The sequence below is a fragment of the Buteo buteo genome, chromosome 16 (genome assembly GCF_964188355.1).
Source record: "Buteo buteo chromosome 16, bButBut1.hap1.1, whole genome shotgun sequence".
NCBI classification, from domain to species: domain Eukaryota; kingdom Metazoa; phylum Chordata; class Aves; order Accipitriformes; family Accipitridae; genus Buteo; species Buteo buteo.
This window is the reverse complement of record NC_134186.1, coordinates 17,042,649-17,057,647: the sequence shown is the minus strand read 5'-3', so window position 1 is coordinate 17,057,647 and position 14,999 is coordinate 17,042,649. Positions and strand designations below refer to the sequence as shown.

General features: G+C 36.8%; 1 protein-coding gene across 1 annotated transcript in view; it reads left to right on the top strand.

Annotated features, from left to right (window-relative positions):
* INSC (INSC spindle orientation adaptor protein) overlaps positions 1–14,999 on the top strand; it is a 143,091-nt gene that overhangs the window by 71,046 nt on the left and 57,046 nt on the right. Inside the window, exons 4-8 of the mRNA XM_075048012.1 lie at positions 304–649; positions 2,028–2,080; positions 3,709–3,832; positions 6,292–6,405; positions 12,256–12,381. Of these exons, the coding sequence (XP_074904113.1) occupies positions 304–649; positions 2,028–2,080; positions 3,709–3,832; positions 6,292–6,405; positions 12,256–12,381 (763 nt within the window). The remainder of the gene's footprint in view (positions 1–303; positions 650–2,027; positions 2,081–3,708; positions 3,833–6,291; positions 6,406–12,255; positions 12,382–14,999) is intronic.

The window sequence follows — 14,999 nt, the reverse complement described above, 5'->3', positions numbered from 1 at the left end:
TTCCCACCAAAAGTGTAGTTTAAACTTCTCCTGTTTACTTAACTCTAATCTCTACTGATTTTTCACAAATAATTTTATAACAGGGTATGTAGCTTAAAGGTGATTAGACAACCAAAACCCGTGTTTGGAATAGAAAGCTAAGCATGTCACTGTGTTACTACAAGCAAATTGTTTGATCAATTAATTGCCTTTTGTTAATCCATTGCAACCTGGTAGGTGGATGCAAATGTATGGTATTGCTGGTGGTAATTCTAAGGTTGTTTTGCTTTACCTCATTCTTCCTTCTCTTTCTTTGCCTTCTAGCATGCACTTAATTCAAATGGATTCTGTTCAGCGATGGATGGAAGATTTGAAGTTGATGACAGACTGTGAATGTATGTGTATTCTCCAGTCCAAGCCAATCAGCATTGAGAAGGATGAACAAAACGAACTTATCCTTTCCTCACAATATAGCACATGTGATAACTTGCAGCTGCTATTAAAAAGAGCTTGGATCATAAGCACAGAGTTGACCAGGATTGCTCAAAAGCTAGAGAAGAATAGATGGCAGAGAGTTCACAGCATGACAGTAAGAGTTAACTGTCATGTACGTTCAATGATAAATGAATACAATACGTTCACCAGGAATTCTTCAGAAGAAATGCACCAGGTAGGATGCCTTACCTGATGTCACATTTCTCTTGTTTAATTTTTTTATTGTAGTAATTAAAACTTACTTCAAACAGTCTGTAAGAAATCCTGACATACTGATACCTGTCCCTACTTTAAGGTTTTCTAATCCTATTTCAGTGATAGAAAGATTCTTGGCTAATTTTGGATCCTATTTTATCATAGGCTTGATTCTGAATGTTAATAATGTTGACAAATTACACTGAAAAAAGTTTTGTTTTTGAGGACTACTGGACTACAATAACTAGACGCCCCATCGTGAGTTCCTTTGCATTTATGATGTAGAAAATACTACTTTTTTTTTAACTTCAGTTTTACAGAGTCATAAAATAGAATCATTTAGGCTGGAAAACACCTTTAAGATCATTGAGTCCAACTGTTAACCTAGCACTGCCAAGTCCATCACTAAACTCTGTCCTGAAGTGCCACACCTTACATGTCTTTTAAATACCTCCAGGAATGGTGACTCAACCGCTTCCCTGGGCAGCCTGTTCCAATGCTTGACAATCATTTTTGTGAAGAATTTTTTTCCTAATATCCAGTCTAAACCTCCCCTGGTGCAACTTGAGGCCATTTCCTCTTGTCCTATCACTTGTCACTCGGGAGAAGAGACCAACACCCACCTTGCTACAACCTCCTTTCAGGTAGTTGTAGAGAGCAATAAGGTCTCCCCTCAGTCTCCTTTTCTCCAGGCTAAACAACCTCAGTTCCCTCAGCCGCTCCTCAGAGGACTTGTTCTCTAGACCCTTCACCAGCTTCATTGCCCTTCTTTGGATGCACTCCAGCACCTCAATGTCTTCCTTGTCATGAGGGGCCCAAAACTGAACACGGTATTTGAGGTGCGGCCTTGCCAGTGCCAAGTACAGGGGAACAACCACGTCCCTGCTCCTGCTGGCCACGCTATTTCTGATGCAGGCCAGGATGCCATTGGCCTTCTTAGCCACCTGGGCACACTGCCGGCTCATATTCAGCCGGCTGTCAACCAGCACCCCCAGGTCTTTCTCTCCTGGGCAGCTTTTGAGCCAGTCTTCCCCAAGCCTGTAGTGTTGCATGGGGTTATTATGGCCCAAGTGCAGGACCTGGCACTTGGCCTTGTTGAACCTCATACAATTAGCCTCGGTCCATCAATCCAGCCTGTCCAGATCCCTTCCTACCCTCAAGCAGGCACTTCTGCCTGTTTAAAACTCCCATTTCATCTCTACTTGTTTTATTCAGAAGAATAGAAAAAGTGTGTCCATATGAAATACTATGTTTCTGGAGGATTTTCACCTAAGTATCATAAACAAGCATTATTTATTATTAGAAAGCAATTGTGTATATGGATATTGCTTTAAAACCACTTTCTCCTCTTTCTGCAGTTTGAAAAACTTTTATTAGACAAGTGCTCAGAATTTACAGCATTCACAGAAAGGTAATTTAAATTTTCTAGCTGAAATATTAATTTTGCTGTTTTAGTATGTTGTAGAATTTCTAATGAGAAGCACAAATCTACTAACACCCTCAAATGTTTGAACTAGGCCCCTGCAGCTCTGAAAGGCTTTCTAAATGTTAGCCTCTGGTGGGTGACGTGAGTTGCTTTTATCTAAACTGCATCCTAATGAAAGATGGGATCTGTTGTTGCACAGAGCCTAGCATAGACACAAAGCTGCATGCAAGTGGATTTTTTTGGCTTTTAGGCATCAGGGAAGAAAGTCTGGCTCTAGTGATATCAGTGACAACACTCTCTTCAAGTTCGGTGGAGCCAAGATTTCAGCTGGTGTGAAAACTTAAGTTGCAAGACTGGACTACATGGTCCTGTATGCACATATCCATGTATTAGTAAATCAAACTGAAATAAATTCACATTCCTTTAAATTGCGGTTGTAGGTTTACTCAGCTCTGTGCACTCCAGGATGCTGAGACTGGAAAATAAGTATCTCTTTATAATTCTTCTCATGATATTTCCTCTGCCTAACATAAGTTACCCTGTTTCCTCCAGCACAGTTCAATCAGTCTTTTTTGATTTACTTTAAACACTGTGCAAGTCATTCTGCTTGGGGGATCATCAGGGAAAAAGAGACCATCTAATTATCAGGAAAGAACATTTCTTGAGTACTATTGCTTTTTGCCAAACCCACGCAGCTCAGACTTTACTTTTATAGTCTACTATGAGACACACTGATTTAATGAGAGCTCTGATCTCATAGTGCCTGTCCCAAATCAGCCCTCTCCCTGCTTAACTGTTTGACAAAAGGTTGTTATAGGTGGGTGAAAGAAAGGTAAAGATGAAAAGGGGACCTACTGTGTAGGTGGAGACACCGATCAACCCAATGATATTTTCCATTACAGTGGCCTGCCTGGGTGGAATATGTTTTGACAATTCAAATGAATACATTTCTGTGAGGAAGTATCAGTTATTTCATTTGAATTGTATAAAGTTTTCTATCTTTATCTCCTTTCTTCAGTTACAGCTAAATGTCACTGGTTACGGGATAGTTTTACTAACTCTGTAAAGCTGCTGTATGTAATCTTTCTGCGTAGAAGGCCAAATTTTACTTCTGAGTATGCTGTTTAAATTTAAATGAACTCTACTCATCTGGACATACATCCATTTTGGGTCCTTATCCTGCTATCATTAAGAAATGAAAATTATTGAAAGCACTTCTTTGGTCATGAAAGATGGATGGATATACACAGCTGCAGTTGAAATGCAAGCATCCTAGCGTGACTGTAACTATTAGCATAAGTGGAAAAATAGCAGAGTTACATTGGTATAAAGACACAGCATCTGCAGCAAAAAATGGCCTGTGGTCTGTGAAGTACATTGTGATGCCCAAATTACTCATTAATGTCCACTGTTGTCCCTTGGTATACTTACTATGTGTAGACAAAGCTTTCACTAAAGTCTGGTATGATGCTAATGGCACAAAACCAGTGTCCTTCTGAACAGCTGAATTCCCATTATATCCCCACAGACCTCATGACAATCAGCTTGATAAACCAATAGTTGTCTGTTGGATCTTTTTTTTCTTCACTCCTTTCCTTTCTCTTCCTTTTCAGGTGCATACAAACTGAAGATGAACAGATACGGAAGTCCATGAAATCTTCTATTAATGAAACGCTCACTAATGTTGCTCAGTATTTTGGCCAGTTGATAGAGCTGGTTTTAACACATGAGGCACAGGTTAGTTTATAGTTTAAAAAACAGTCTTTCAAAATTGTTGAATCTTGAGGGAGAGCATCCATTAAGAGAAGGATTAGAAATACAGCTCTCAATTTTCAGCAAATTTATGATCAGTAATTCAAACAACTCGCGAAGACATTTAGGTGTTTGTGTTTTCAAATTCTCCAATAACCTCAAATCCCAAACAAAATGATTTTATGGTTCACTATGTTACTTTTCCTGATGTCTCCTTCATTGCAGAACATCTAATTTCTGGACAATGTCTTGTTAATAAAACCTTTGGACGCATTTTCTCTTCCTTTCATACAGACACTACTTTTCTTTAGAAACCTTGAAAAAAGTCTCTCCTGCTCTCAGTGATTCTCACTAAAAGCTAAACTTTTTAGAAGATGTACATATAGCAAGTATATTATTACAGAACACATTTTAACCAGTGCATGTCTTAGACTCTAGGAAGTAGTGATAAAATACAGTGTGTGTACAGGTTATATATTTGTGTGTGTAACTTTCTAGAAACACTGCTGTGTCATTGCAGGCATGATGTATAGTTTCCAGAGGTGATTAAATGTAGATAAATACACTGAGTAATTGGGCTGAGACTACAAATGCATTATTTTTTTTCCATTAGACCATTCTTGAAATAGCAACAACTTGCAAGTCTAACCAATCTATCTTGACTTACGCTGGTTTCTTTCTTGAGATCTCATTAGAAATCCCTTTGCATCCTCTAATCTTCCTCAAATAAAAACCCCTAAATGTAATTATGCTCAATTAATTTGTCCATATTTTAGAGGTGATGTTATGCTAAAATTTTGTGTTGTCCCTGGAGAAAAAGAAATGAGAGACTTAGTGAAGAGGAAATAGTTAAATGGTACTTACTACAGTGCTAAAACAAAATTAATGCACGGTATTGGACAAATTCTAATATACCTTTATGCATTCAGATAAAAAAAGTTGTGGCTCTTTCAGAAACATCCCTTATAGTTTTAAAAGATTATTACTAAGAGGTAAGAATCTCCAGAATACGTTTGCAGAATTATAGTCAAACCAACAAGGTACTTGCTAACGTTCTTTGGTTAGGATTTATAACTACGTGAAATGCCACATATGAGTTGAAGTGTGCTAATAATTTTGAATATTGAAAATTCAGTAAGTTGTGGTTGTTTTGATGCTTATTCTTTTTTAATATGAAGAGCAGCTCTTATTGCTAATATTCCTATCTTGGGGCACTTTGGCACCTACTGATACACCTGAAATCCTAATTCCTTTTTCTTTTAAGGGAGCAGCATTAATAACTCTGCATCATCTCGTGTGTATTTGTGTGGCTGAAGACTTGGATTAGAGGTCATTAATAAAAACACTTTTAAGAACAGTTTTCTGAGCCATTCGGTCAGGCTGCGTGCCCACTTCTGCCATACAAATGCATTGTCTGAGGGTAGTTTGCTGCTCTGGTACAGACCAAGTATCTGTGTGAGGGGCCAGAACTCTCAGTTTACATTGTGTACTCAAGTACTTTCTTGTCTAATCAGCATATCAGGATTTTATTCAGGATAGCTGCATATCAAAATGTGAACTGGTAAGTTATGTCTTTTATGGGACATTTTTCTAATGCTAAAGGTGGGAGAACACAGCCTCTTAAAGGGAAGATAATTGAATTTTGTATAAATAACAATGTAAAATGTAGGATAATTCCTTGCACTTCTTTCGAAGTTTGGATTAAATATAAAAATGCTTACCTTCTTCCTCCTAGCAAATATAATTAGTTCTTCCTCTAATGATTTTATGTACTTTCAGAAAGAGTAAAATTAAATAAAATTCATATTTTTGACAGCTGTGTTTCCCTGTGAAGCTGCAATGGCACACATGCAAAAGCAAGATAATTATTTGCAAAGATAAAAATATTTAACCTATTTCATACATTGGATAAATAAACTATATTTCTCTACAAGAATTCCTGGTATTGGACAATGACATTTTCTGCATAGACCAAGAAGACTGATGAACCCTGAGCCTTAGAAATTAGTGTTAGAAAGGGTATAGCAATATTCCTTATAAATAAGGTAGGAAATCTTGTATCACCTTGGGATACAGCTTCTTACACTAAGACAATTAGTTGCCTTCTGAAAATTTTAGTTCAATCCCAGGCCAAACCCAATAATAATTTATTAAGCAGCTAAAGAGTCCTTTATTGAATGTTCTCACACGCATGCATGTTCACTTACTCTGTTCATATTTATTTTTAAATATCACTATTCCTGGTTACATCTATTCAAATGCAATGATAAATGTGTTATGGTGTTGTCAGTCTGACTCCTGCCCATGGTTTTTTCCTTTCTTTGGGTGAGAAGCAAGATGATATGGATTAAATGAACTAGTCTTTCTACTCTATCTTATCTTTAAATATAACACTAACGTTTTTCATTGGAAGTAAATTATGTTTATTATCTTATGTCACACAGAACCTGCTGAGACAAATAGAATTGTCGGATAGTATGTACATCACTGAGTCAGCGATTAGTAGTTTATTCAGCCTTACCCAGGAAGGTTCTCATCTGTGCCGTATCATAGCTAAGGTAAGGGGATATACACATTTAATCCCAAGTAAACCAGTAATACAAGTGAGGTTTTTTTACTTAACACAGTAGTGGTTGTGAGTTTTGAAATGTACAGTACAAGATGAAATTCTGTATTTCAGGAGACAATCTAGGTTAAAGAACAACAAAATTTACTCTGAGAAACTATTATTTTTTCTTCTTTTGCTGCTTTTGCAAGCCTTACTCTGCAGAGTTTATTACCACAATTGTCCGATTATATTTAAAAAAAAAAAAAAAAAAAAAGGCTGCAACACCCCAAATCTTCAATTTAATAAAGCTCAGTGCCTGTGCAAGCAACTGCAGTAGGATGGTAAGCTCCAACAGGCTTCTGGGCATTGATTCAGCTACAGTTGTCTTTGTGCCACCTGAGGTATTAACACTCCCTTCAGCATCTTGGGCATCTTTTTATTGTCTCTCCTGACAGTACTTTTAAAGTACCAGACACATACATGGAGAGAAACTTTACAATTAGCCATGCATATGGCTGAGTATGCAGAGAAACAGCAAGACCTCTTCAGCTATGTGTACGGAGGAGGTTAGAGAAATTATTAAAGATGTAATTTAGAAATACTTTGCATCTGTTACTTTCCTTTTACAGAGGAATGTACAGAGTTACTTCTGGCAGCATGTGCTCGTGTTTACTGAGTAGTTAATGCTAACTTTTGGTATAAATGAATTGTTCTGCCAAGATCAATGATACTGGCAATCCCTGCAGAGTTTGCACCTTCGAGGACACTTGGATCTTGAAAAAGTGAGAAAGGCAGGACGTTGTGTGAGTCGAGGATGGGATAATCACAACCACAGCGTATATAGAAAGAAGAAAACCTCCTTTCTCAAGCTTTTGCTTGTGGAGTGGTGTGCCAATCCCTTGTCCTGCTCAGAGATGAGGTTCAACAGCAGCATTTAATTCATTTTACTTTTGATTTGCCTTTAGATGGATGTTTGTACCATTCATTAAAGTTACTGCTCTGTTCTGAAGGCTGCAAATGAGGTAGACTCAGAAACATGTAGCGGATCCTGGCAACAGCCCAAGAGGTTTAATTTTTTCTAAATTGGTATTTGAGCTCCACTCAGTGGTATCCAAAAACAAATGTTAAAATGTTGAGTATTGAGGAAGAGCAGAACTAACAAATTGAGGAAAATCAGTCTTGTCCTTTTTATCATTGCGTGAATCCCGTAACAGTTTAATTTAGCAGAAGTGACGTCTGACCTTCCACAAATCACTAAATTAATTTATTGCTAAAACCTGGATGTGTCACAGGTTTACAAGGGAGGAAGTGCATCCCTTTATGCAAAGAACCCTAAGTGGCATTTGGTTGCCAAATTACAGTGCTGATGGCACCACCTGTCCTATGTGTCCGTTTCCTCTGTGCACTGTGAAATACATTTGTCCTGACTGACAATTATCTTTCACCCTCTGTATTGCCTCAGTTACCTGCATCAGTGAGCAAGGTGGCAAAGGAATTGTAACAGACCAGAATTTTGAATTCAGTCACTTGACTAGTTAGCTATGACAGTGAAAGTGCAGGGTGATTTGAAAAAAAAAAAATAAAAAAATCCTGGAACTGTGCCCACTCATTGAGAGGGTGAAAATGGATTCAAGTTTTGCAAAGATCTCAAAACCTCCCACAGATACAGAAATTCCCTTGAGAGTTGTCATATTATCTTCTGTAAAAACTAGCCGGAGAAGTGCAATATTTATTTATGGTGAAAGCAAAACGCAACAAATTTGTTCATGTAACCTTGAAGTCTTACTCTCCATGACAATGTGTGATCTTGTGGAACTTTGTTGTTCACTTTTTTCCTGTCCCAAGCTATAAATTACAACTCTAAAGCAATCAAAATCTTGGACATGCAAACAAAGAACCATGATAATATTGTAAAGCTAGAATATTTTAGGAACTGGTTTCTCACTTTACATCTTGGTAAGGGTTTTGTTCTTCTCTCTCTCTCTCCCTCTCCTCCCCTGCCAGTATTTTACCAAAATTTAAAAAGGCTTTGAAAAACCAACCCCTTATGCTGAAGCGTCACCTATAATTTTATTCCACCTGGAGGCATTCTTTGACTTTTTTTTTTTAGCATGTAACTTTAATCTGCTGCGAAAGAGTCATGTTGCTGACTTACCCTGACAGCCAGCTAGTCATTCTCACTAGCTGTCAGAAGTGTAAAGACTAAGATCTCTAACACAAATGAGTAGTAGCAAGGGCAAGATAAGAAATGAAGGTAGAAAGCCTAAATAATAATAATAATAATCCTTGAATTCTGAGCTAATAGAAGAACCGATGTTGAGCTGTGAGTTTTGAACCATAATAGGTAGCATTCATCTACAAGCAACTACACTGGTGGCAGCATAATTGAAACTCCACCAGTTTAGATAATTTGAAAACCAAAAAGAGAAAATGAGGAAAGGAAGAGTCAAGTAGAGCACTTGTAACTACCAGGTAAAAGTTTTTGTCAGGTTTCTGTCTGCAGATCAGTTTCCTACCTTTGGAACCCAATACTGCTAAAATACTTCTCTGTCAAGTCTTATGACACATGCTTAAGCATCAAACATTGTAACTAACTTGCTGTATCATTGTTTGCAGTGATGTGTTCACAAAAGTCTTTTTTATTACATTATATCTATTAGATTTTCATCCTGGGATCTTTCATATTAAAAATTATAAATTAGTCTTGGTTGTTAAAACTTTACTTTTGTGTTCTGAGAGCATAAGGAGATGCTAAAAACCAGAAATTATAAATTTATGAGTGGACTGGAGCAACTGTCAAAAACTAGCATTACTTGAAGTAGACTGGTTCTAAACTGATTTGGCTTCGTAACAACCAGAAGAATCAGTAAAAATCAGTTCCAGAGTTACAATAAATAAATGCTGGGACATAGAATGGTAAAGGAAAAAAGTCTTTGTAAATAAATCCATTTCACTGATGATAGAGTCTAATACCAACTGCGTTGAACTGGTTGCCATAATAATAGTCTCCTAAAAGAAAGAGAAGCAAAAATGAAGATAACGAAGATAGCCATACCTTCTTATCACATCCTTCTTTGGGGAATGCTTGACTATTTGAGTTCCATATGGATGTGCAGCAGATCACTTGCTCTGAGAAGCTCCTAATACATCTTGGCCTTACCTTCTTTGAATGTCAGTTCCTTTTCTAGCAAGTATTTATTATAAAGATTTCTTTGGAGATCATTTTTCAAGCTAATTATAAATGTTGTCCTTCATGAGGAAAGGCTTGATGAGAATTCACTGCACTTTGAGTCATTTCAGGCTGAAACTGGAAAATATTACACCTTGCAGTTGGATGCCTTTTCTTTCCCCTCTGTGTTCACTCAACTCACTATGCATAGTGGGGCTTTTTATAGTCATGACCCCCTTCACATACTTTTTGTGATTGTATTTCAGGTGATTTTATCTACTGCTAGCCATTCTGAAGAGCAGCATCTCAGGGATGTCTCAATGAAATTGAATTCCTGTTAATCTAATATAGGAGAGAAGTAGGTCATCAAGCAGTAAAGCAAGTTCTCCTCTGTCAGATATTGCTTCACAGAATATGTGAAGCCTGTCCCAGATGAAACTTGAACTACAGCAAGAGCGGCATTTCATGTGTTATTTGGTCAAAACCTGGAAATGCCAAAAAGTCTGCAAAGGATAAATAAAAGCATGCTTAGACATATCGGGAGCTTTTGGAAAGATGCAAGTTAATCTCCAAAGCAAGCAAAGCTCAGTGCCATTATGTTTCTCTGTCTGAATGGTACTGTTTACACATTTGACCGATCTATTTGTATCCCTGTCAGATGGAACAGTTTTGTCATCATTGCAAAAGATGCAGGGGACAAATCTTGAAAAAGGTGGATATGTCCTGAGGAATGCTGAGATCCCAGTGAGGGGAAAGCTTTTGACAAACCATAGAACCAGGCTCAGTATTTCCTACCTATTCCATATTTCACTTACAGCTCTCTAGGTTCATTACTCATGATCAATATTTTACAGCTTGGTAATGGCACACAGGGCACAAAATAAACAGTTTAGATCTCCTATGCAGTGATAAATCACTTCCTGTCCCTCAGAGGCAAAAGCAGGGCACTCATTTGTCACATAGAAAGCTCGAAGCAAATGTGCCAACATCACTTGAGCCTTACTAGTGTTGTCCACAAACTTCTGCTTATGACTAAAGCAGAGAATCAGATCATCTCCAATTCCACTGAACTGTGGGGACTTTCAAATTGATAATAAAATAAATAAATAAACCCACTTACCTTAGGTTTGGGGACAATACTGTAGTAGCTTTTTTCTATATTTTTCATAGATATTTTAATTACCACTTGGGTGAAATATCAATATCTTTTGTGAAAGGAAAAATATGACAAACTTTTTTGTTGGTGTACTGCCTCTTTTTTACTTCAAAGGCTCAGAAATGTCTCTCTGCACTAGGCTATATATAGCAGTACTAGATATAAAATAACTCATGGAGATACATGTGCACTTCTTACAATTCCAGAAATAAATGTTACTGTTAGCAAACCTCAGTTTGCCTACTGTTTTCACTGATCTTACAGAAATTACTTATATGTGTGCAAAGGCATAATATAAAACTTCTGTCTTGAAAATATGTTGAGGTGCTAATTTTGTCTAATTCTAATTTTCTTATAAATTGGTATATATTTTTGTTAGACTGAATAGATAGCTTTGCTTGCTCTATTATTGTCTATTCTATTCCAGCAGAAGTGGTACAAAAATGTAGAATTCTGAAAATGAGTGAAGTCTGAATTGTAGTCTGGAGGTTTTATGTCAGTACAACCTGTTGAGCTTTCAAATAACACAAATGGTTGAGGAGAAAAAGATTATTTCTATGAATCTGAAAAATATTTTTATACTGAAGCAGGCTTAAAAAGGAGGTTGTATATTCCACTTGGTCTATTATTCCAACTATTTTTAATTTACTATTGTAATCTGAATACTTCAGTCTGAGACCTTTCATCTCATTAATTTCATGTCATTAATATTTTAAATGCTTTCCTCTTCATTGTATGTCTGCTTTCACATAGTATGAGGCATCTGTAGTCTACCTGATGGTATAACATTTTTGAATGAAGGACAAGCCAAAAAAACCCCACCACATGAAGTGCATATATTGCCTCTATTTATTTATATCTTTCCATTTATTATGTGAACTTTGCTAACACACGTTTACAAGTTGTGTTAGAAATGATTAAGGATAGCTACTGTAAGGTTGTATATATACTGCAGTCTTTGTCATTATTGCCACATTTAAAGAAAAAAGTTGTAGGAATGCAAGTTTTATGTATTAGAGGATGAAGATATGGATTGTAACCGTATAGAACTTGACACCTATTTCCACCTTATTTTCAGTAGCTCTTTAGTTATATGATCTTCTCTTTCATATTTTAGCATTAAGTAAATATTGTATGGAGCTCAGAAATGTAGAGGAATGGAAAATATATGCTAACAAATATCTGTTTTAAACTAATAGCATATGGTTTAACTATGACTTATATGTTACTCCAGTTGCTGCCTATTGATAATTCTTTGTAATTTTCGCATGAATGTCAAGTTTAATTTAAATTGTGCTTGTAATTGGTAAAAGTCAATTGCTTAAGCACACCTCCCACTGAGGCTATATTACTTTTTCATCACTTAATATATAAGCGTTAATCAACTTGAGTTCTCTGTGCGAGCTTAACACCCTCTTTGTTGGTGTTGTGATGATAGCTAATTTGGATAAATTACTAAAGGAATCTGCCCCCATCCCAATCTCAGTTAAATACTAGAGAAACATTCAGTGCTGATTTTTGCTTTTCCCCTGCAGGAAGGAGGTGTAGTTGCTCTCTTTAAGATCTGTCGCCAGGATTGTTTCAGGTGTCTTTATCCCCAGACGCTGAGAACATTGGCATCCATTTGCTGCGTAGAGGAAGGGATGTACCAGCTGGAAAAGGTAGGCACTTCAGCATTCTTTACTGACTGTGTCATAAAACAGAGAAGTCTTGTCTTTAATCTCTTCTAGGAACTGGTAACTTGGTGGTATTTGATACTGTGCTCCATATTATGCTCATCTTTTCTGTGCTGAACGCATCTTCGGTCCTTACAAAATTAGTCCCAGCAATAACATTATCCTATTCAGTTGTTTGCACAAATAAGCTTTCTAAGTGGGGATAATTTTCATAAAATAGGTAAACATGTTAGTGAATATGTCAAAAACTAGGGATATTATAATTTCTGGACTCTCTGAAGTGTTTGTTTAGAAACTCCTATGTTTTAAATAACCCTTAAAAGACAGAAAGCTTTATACCTCTTTAAATCCTTTCCTGTTGCTCAGGTAGGGCACCTGCTTGTGGTACTGCAGTAGCTTGTGAGAGTTGTAAAATTGCACAGAAAGAACTGGGACAGATATAGTAGCTAGCCAATAGAGAAATGTCTGCTAATCAGCAGCAGGTCTCATAAAAGCCAGTTTTAACTGGGACAGCAAACACCAAAACATTATCCAGATAAAATTATATCAACTGCTTAGGCTCCGTTCTTTTCTCACTCTTACTACGTACTGCTGTGTTTTGGAAAATGAACACTTCTGGTCACTAAATCATGATCTCATCCTTTGCATTTCATAAAACAGTCATCTTCTACAGCTGAATAATGGCCTCTTCAAGTTAATGATAAATGATTTCACTGCCACTTTACATTGACGTATCTTGTAATTTACTGCCCAGAATTTAAGCAAATCGTGACAGAACATCTGCAGCAAAAAGCAAGTCTCTGAGCTTACAGTAAATGAAGATGACTTAAATTTTTTTTGACATAATGCTGGTTCAGATTGACACCAGAATCAGTCTAAAAGGATCTTTCATTATGTCCACTATAATAGTGGAATTAATAGAGTTAGAAATGGAAAAGATTGATTCAACTCACCTGGTCTAATTCCTGGCAGTATCAGCATGCGTTTAATGTGGCCCATATTAAAGCTGACAAAACAGGAGTCCTAGAAAAAGTGGTAACTCTCAAACTCGTATGTCTTTGACCTACTTTAATGTTGGTCACAAGTAAAACTGTTCAGCGTAAACTTTGTCACAGTCAGGATTGGAGTAGGGTTTAAAGGATTTTTAACTGAACTCTCTGCTTTCAGTAGATCATTTTTCACCTGGGCCTTCAATTCTTAAATCATATCTTGCCAAAACCTAAGTCTGTAACACGAGGGGCTGGATGTTAATCCTACTGACCTGACTGAACAGACAGGTTTATGACAGGAGTATTTTGTTATCACCTTGTCTGCTTCTTTGCCTAAAATTGTGTTGCTGAGGATCTGTATGTTATGTGGATCCAGTACATGCCTGGTTTCTGGTGGGGGAGAATAAGATATTTCATATATCAAGAGAAACAAAGAAATTTTCTCTGCAAGGAGGTTAATGATCCTCCAAGTGCTAATGGAGTTTAAACAACACAGGCCAGTACAATGCTATGTCATCTGTAAATATTCTATCAGCTGGTGACAGCCCAGGTTTACCAGTTTATAGAGCTGAGGAAGGATAGTAAATGAGAAAGTTTTACTACTCTCTGTACTCTCTTTTCACCCTTCTTGTGCACCTATTTAGAAGCAATAAGATATTCTGACCATAGGGAATCAATGGAAAGTGCATGAATAAAATGACCAGTATTTTGATGTGAACAGCACTCCAGTTTTTCATATTGTCTTGTTTAAATAAGAATGATTTTTTTCTTTCAAAATTTGAAGTACTCTTGCAAAGAACAAAAAAGAGGGTTAATAATATTAGCATTCCTATCATTACAGAAATTACTTTAGGACTTCTTATCTGGCAGAAAGGGTAGCTTCTATTATGCAATTAAGTACCTGGGTGGTGGTGAAGCATTTAATTTGCTCTAATGTGAATATCATTATGCCACCTAGTGCATTAAAACATCAGTGCAATTTGAACTTGATTTTTAATGACAGAAACCTCATTCAAAAAGATAAAGCTTGGCCTCCAAACAATTCAGATTAGGTAATTCAAGATTTAAAAAAAAACAAACAAAAAACCAACAACAACCAACCCCCCCCCCCCCCCAAACCCCAAACCCCCAAAACCAAACCACAGACAACCCAACACCCCCTCCCCCTCTGTTTTTCAATTAGATTTCACAACCATTAAAGCGTTTAAAAGACCACTTAAAAGAAAGTCTGGGAGATGAACTAGGAGGGTGGTATATTTTCTGCAGTAATTGCGGTGCTTAATTAACAAAGACATTAGGAATATTGTTTATTTATCCAATGCTCCTTGATCTTGCCAACTCAGTAGCAACACAAGAAGGTAACAAGAACATCTGTGTTAACATAGATGGTTATTTAGAAAGCAAGCAAGGAAGTCAGTAGTTCACAGGAGGCAATCCAAGTGGAGAGTATTTTAACATTTTTTCATGGGCTTTAAGATACCTGAATATTAGGCTTTCTTTATAATTAGTTCAAATTTAATGTGAATGATGTTATACTGGGTTTATAGCATTTGCCTTGAGTGAGTTTTTGGATTGCAATGTGGAAATACTGTCCTCCTTTACTAGTGAAGGAAA